The sequence below is a fragment of the Ochotona princeps genome, chromosome 4, assembly GCF_030435755.1.
Source record: "Ochotona princeps isolate mOchPri1 chromosome 4, mOchPri1.hap1, whole genome shotgun sequence".
Taxonomy (NCBI): domain Eukaryota; kingdom Metazoa; phylum Chordata; class Mammalia; order Lagomorpha; family Ochotonidae; genus Ochotona; species Ochotona princeps.
The window spans coordinates 4,641,167-4,646,760 of NC_080835.1; the positions used below are offsets into that span (position 1 = coordinate 4,641,167).

Consider the following 5,594-nt stretch of genomic DNA (forward strand, 5'->3'; position numbering starts at 1 on the left):
AGCTAGCCCCATGCAGCCAGGGCGGGCCTTGGTTTCCTCTGCCATGCCCCCGGTTACTCTCTGGGGCCACACCCTTGAGCCCTGGAGAGACAGGAAGGTGGGGAAGGGTCACCTTTCCACCCAGCCAGGTTTACATATGATCCAGAGTGGGATCATATGGGGTCTGGAGGAAGGCACCAGACCCCAGGGTGAGTGGGGTGAGGCCCCAGGGTGAGTGGAGTGAGACCCCAGGGTGAGTGGGGTGAGACTCCAGGGTGAGTGGGGTGAGGCCCCAGGGTGAGTGGGGTGAGACCCCAGGGTGAATGGGGTGAGGCCCCAGGGTTTACACGCTGCCTCACCCCTCCTGGGACCCAAGCACCCCAGCTCCACCTACATGCACAAGTGTCCCCTGCCACCTCACCTTGGAAGAGGGGTGAGACGACTGGTCTAGGGTTTGGCAACAGACCCGCAGGAAGAGCAGGAGCCCAGCCTGGTCTAGGCACAGCTGCCTAAGCCAACTCTTCAACTCAGTTGCTGAAGGTGAGGCTGTCCTGGGCTCCAGGCAGACACCAGGCCGTTCTGCCGCAGCTCTCTCTTTCCCTGCCGCTCACCTAGGAGGAGGGCTCCCCTCCTGGGGATTCTCAGCAGGCCCATCCGGACACAGGAGCCCCCACCCCGCCAGGCTGCCAGCCCAGTGCCTTGTCCACGCACCTTGAGCTGCCATCAGCTGCGGGGCCATCTAGGTTTCAGGTGTCTGGGGATGGAATCCACATTGGGTTCCAGGATTTCAAGTCCCTTTTATTCCTCGTGGACTTCTTGGTCTTGGGCCCAAAGGGCAGGAGCTCAGATGGTGGGGGCACAGGGGAGGGGTGGGGCAGAGCTCAGGGTTCTGAAACTTCCAGCAGCCAAGGCAGGGGTGGGGACACGTGCACACACACACACACACACACACACACAGGGTCTGTGGACTGTGGAGCAAGAAAGAACAGGAGTGAGCCCTCATTCTGCCATTACCACTGTGACTGTCACCTCTACCATCCCTTAGACCTGAGGTTTCTTCACAGGCGACGTGGGAGCAATTTCTGTGCAGGGACTGACTGCCCAGTGAATGACACTGTCACCTGGAGGGCTTGGGGTGTCACCGTGAGCCTCCAGAGGAGGGCAGCCAGGACCAGCCCAGGCGGAACCATCGGGGAGGGTGTCCCACAGGATGGGACACTTGGGGCAGGGACTCTAGAGCTCTCAGCCGAGTTAGTGTGACACTGTGGCCAGATACACACGACCGGGAGACAAAGAGGAAAGAGGGTCAGAGAATGCTGGAGATGGGACTCATGGTGGGGAGTGGCCAGGGCCTGCAGGGCCAGCCCCACCCCAAGGCCCTGTAATTCCATCCCAGGCCAGGCTATCTGTGAGGAGATAGGCTCTGGTCATGGTAGCCAGAAATCTGATCTGCCCCGGCCTCTCGGCTCACCCCACTCACTGGGGCTCTCCTTTGCAGCAGCCCTGCTGGGGCTCAGAGCCCATCTCCTCTGCTCAGGACAAACCTGTCTGCCTCCTTCTCCTGCCAGGGTACTCGGAACACTGGCCCTGCTACCAGAGCCCCAGGAGCCCCCATGAGTCCTGGCCAAGGGAATCCTGGCTAGTGAGGCCCCACGCTGGTGCTGGGGTGAGCGCTCCCACCGTGCCGCCTACCCATCCTCCAGCACCTGCAGCAGGACGCGAAGATGATGAGCCGGCGCAAGATGCTGCTGCTGCTACTGGGCGCCAGCACCGTGAGCCTGCTTATCCACCAGGGGGCGCAGCTCCGCTGGTAAGTGAGGACCGGGTCGGACTGGCCCAGCAGTCGGCGAGGTTTGCCTGCCTGGGTTAGCGATGGAACCTGCCGCTCCCCTGCCCATTCGTGCACCTGCCCAAAGAGCCATTCTGCCGGGCCTTGCTCCGTCCCTCTGTCCTGAAAGTTCTTTCTGTTTATATTCCTTTTAGGGCCACACAGATTCCGTGGGCTGGCTCACAGTTTTGCAGATTTGATCAGACTGGGTCGGGATTTGAATCCAGCCCAGTCTCCCCTGGGCTTTGCAGCAGGGAACAGTGGCAACTTGTCATGGCTTCTGTGGTGCCTAGCAGCGCTTCCTGCTCCTCTGAGCTCCAGTCCATCCATGTGTAAAACAAGGGTGCTGTTACAAGTGACCCAGCAAGCTAGCCTGCTTCACTCTCCGCCCCTCTCTGGGCCTCAGGGTCCCCATTTTCTCTAGGGTATGTTCCCCTAGAAGCAGTGTGAATGGACTCTGACCCCCTTGCAGGGGAATGTGCTGGATTTCCAGGGGATGCCTGAGTGGACGCTAGCCTGAACCCACACCAGCCCCAGGTAGGCAGTCCAAGGCATTCTCAGGCTGTGCAGGGTTTTGCTCATCACTTCAGCTTAGAAGAAAGGGGGACAAACGGGGGAATAGGGATGTACACGGACCCACTGGGCCTCAGGGGTCCCAAATGCCCTTCAGGAATGTACGAGAATGGTCAGCTTTTTTTTTTTTTTTTAAGATTTATTTATTTGTATTGGAAAAGCAGATTTACAAGGAGAGGCAGACAGAGATCTTTCATCCTCTGTTTCACTCCCCAAGTGACCACAAATGGCCAGAGCTGAGCCAATCCAAAGCCAGGAGCAAGGAGCTTCTTCCAGCTCTGCTGCGTGGGCACAGGGTCCCATGCAGGCTTTGGGCCATCCTCCACAGCTTTCCCAGGCCACAAGCAAGGAGCCAGAAGGGAAGTGGACCAGCCGGAACACAAACCAGTGCTCATGTGGGATGCCAGCGCTACAGGTGAAGATTAGTCTGCTGAGCTACATCACTGGTCCCCAAAGATCTTTTCTGAACACTGTTGTATCTTGAGCCCAAGACAGTATCCTGGAAATAGTGAGAGGCTCCAAAGGCAATTGCCTGGCGAGTGCAGGAGGCCCCACAAACCTGAGCAGAAACACAAAACCTCCAGCAAGCGCCCCTGCAGCAGCACAGGGACGAGCCGGTTACAGAGGAAGGCGGAAGAGGAGCTGGGGACTGGGCTGACTCCAGACGTGATGTGGGTGGCTTTTCCCCATGTGCTCCCGCAACTACATCTGAGAAGCAGAGCTCTGCCAGGGCGCTTGCCTGTAATCTACTCCCACGTGAATCAAGTGTCTGCAGAGTGCAGAAGCTGAGAACAACACACTCAAACCATTGTCATGGTTTCTGGGGGCCAGAAGCCCAGGCGTGGCTTTCTGGGGACCCTCTGGGGCAGGCCTTGGGGGACAGACACAGCCAGGGTGTCAGCTGGCGATGTAGTGTGACCTGCAGGCTGGCAGCACTGGAAGGCGTCCTGTGGAGGCTCAGTTGAGTGTGTCAGGGTTGGGGGTCCGTCCCCCTTCCATGCTGCAGGCCAAGATACTGGAAAGCAAGCCTCGGTTTCCTAGGGGTGTTGCCCCACCTTCCTACCTCCCTGGGGGGTGGCTGCCCATGAGACGGCTTGCCTTCTGCAGGCTGAGTAGAAGCCACTGCTGTTGCAAGTGAGGTGCTATCATTTCTGCCCTATTTTCTGATCCTTGGAAATCTGACTCCGTCCCAGAGTGGAGAGGGAGACGAGGTCAAGGGGCATGTGTCTGGGGGGGCCAGCGGGAATCCCAGGGGCTGCAGGGAGCCCCAGGACGGGCCAGTCCTTCTCTGACACCTCCCTCTCCACGTATCCCGCGTCGACCCTTCCAGGTACCCCAAGCTGTTCCCCCTGAGCTGCCCACCCCTGCGGGCCTCGCCTCTGCGCCCCAAGCACATGACCGTGGCCTTTCTCAAGACGCACAAGACAGCGGGCACGACGGTGCAGAACATCTTGTTTCGCTTCGCCGAGCGTCACAACCTGACGGTGGCCCTGCCACACCCGAGCTGCGAGCACCAATTCTGCTATCCGCGTAACTTCTCGGCTCACTTCGTGCACCCGGCCACGCGGCCACCGCACATGCTGGCCAGCCACCTGCGCTTCGACCGCGCCGAGCTCGCACGCCTCATGCCACCCGGTACGGTCTATGTCACCATCCTGCGAGAGCCGGCAGCCATGTTCGAGTCCCTCTTCAGCTACTATAACCAGTACTGCCCGGCCTTCCGACGCGTGCCCAACGCGTCCCTGGAGGCCTTCCTGCGGGCGCCCGAGGCCTACTACCGCGCCGGCGAGCACTTTGCCATGTTCGCGCACAACACGCTGGCCTACGACCTGGGCGGCGACAACGAGCGCAGCCCGCGGGACGACGCTGCCTACCTGGCCGGCCTCATCCGCCAGGTGGAGGAGGTCTTCTCACTGGTCATGATCGCCGAGTACTTCGACGAGTCGCTCGTGCTGCTGCGCCGCCTGCTAGCCTGGGACCTGGACGACGTGCTGTACGCCAAGCTGAACGCGCGCGCCGCCTCCTCGCGCCTGGCCGCCATCCCCGCGGCGCTGGCACGGGCGGCGCGCGCCTGGAACGCGCTCGACGCCGGCCTCTACGACCACTTCAATGCCACCTTCTGGCGGCGCGTGGCGCGCGCCGGCCGCGCCTGTGTGGAGCGCGAGGCGCGCGAGCTGCGCGAGGCCCGCCAGCGCCTGCTGCGCCGCTGCTTCGGGGACGAGCCCGTGCTGCGGCCAGCCGCGCAGATCCGCACCAAGCAGCTGCAACCATGGCAGCCCAGCCGCAAGGTGGACATCATGGGCTACGACTTGCCGGCGGGCAGCGGACCTGCCACCGAGGCTTGCCTCAAGCTGGCCATGCCCGAAGTGCAGTACTCCAACTACCTGCTGAGGAAACAGAAGCGCCGGGGAGGCGCGCGGCCCCGGCCAGAACCCATCCTAGACAATCCGCCGCCACCTCGGCCCATCGGAGCGCTGCCCCGCGGGCCCCAGGAACAAGGCCCCTGAGTCCTGCTCACCTGCCTCCTGGACTAGTCAGGGCTCACCCTTGAGGGGCTTGCGTCCTGCTCCCAACTTGGGGGTGCGACTCCTTTCCTGAGCCTCATTTTCCAAGAAGATGCCCCTCCCGTCCAGCCGATGACCTTGACAAGGGCTCTGCAGGCTAACCGTCCACCCTGCCCCCTCCCTTTTTGTCCCCCTGGGGGCTGAGCCCTCATCTAGATTCCCAAGTGGCTGAGCCCTGGGGGTAGGGCTGCTTTTCCTATCTGCCCCCTCACACACACACCCCACCACCAAACTGTCCGTCTTCCACGTTTCTACTTTCCCCCAAAGACCTAAGCTGCTCCTGTACCCCCGGAACCAGGAGTTCTTGGGTTGGGTTTATTGGTTGCTTAATTGGTTTGGGTTTTCTTTTCTTTTTTTAATAAAACATGGTTAAAATGGGTATGTTGTAAGTCAGTCCTTGAAAGTCAGGTTCCCCCACTTTGGAGAAGGAAGACAAGTTGTGGCCATGGCTGTGGGGGTGCGGGCGCAGGCTCCATAGCTACCCCTCCCAAAGGCACACCCCAGTTCCAGAAATCCTCAGCTGAACGTCTCCACCAGGCGTTGTGCCCAGATTGTTCCTGGGGCCTCTGGACTCATGGGGACTCATGGGAGGGATGGGAACCAGGAGCAGGGCTTGGAAACGGGAGGACCTGGGAGGCAGGTGGAGCCAA

General features: G+C 60.9%; 1 protein-coding gene across 1 annotated transcript; it reads left to right on the plus strand.

Moving 5' to 3' along the window:
• Positions 1 to 1,323: 1,323 nt before the first annotated feature.
• Positions 1,324 to 5,294, plus strand: GAL3ST3 (galactose-3-O-sulfotransferase 3). The gene is made up of 2 exons (XM_058662381.1): positions 1,324 to 1,789; positions 3,711 to 5,294. The coding sequence occupies exons 1-2, from the start codon at positions 1,704 to 1,706 to the stop codon at positions 4,885 to 4,887; spliced, it is 1,263 nt and encodes a 420-aa protein (XP_058518364.1). The 5' UTR covers positions 1,324 to 1,703; the 3' UTR covers positions 4,888 to 5,294.
• Positions 5,295 to 5,594: the final 300 nt, after the last annotated feature.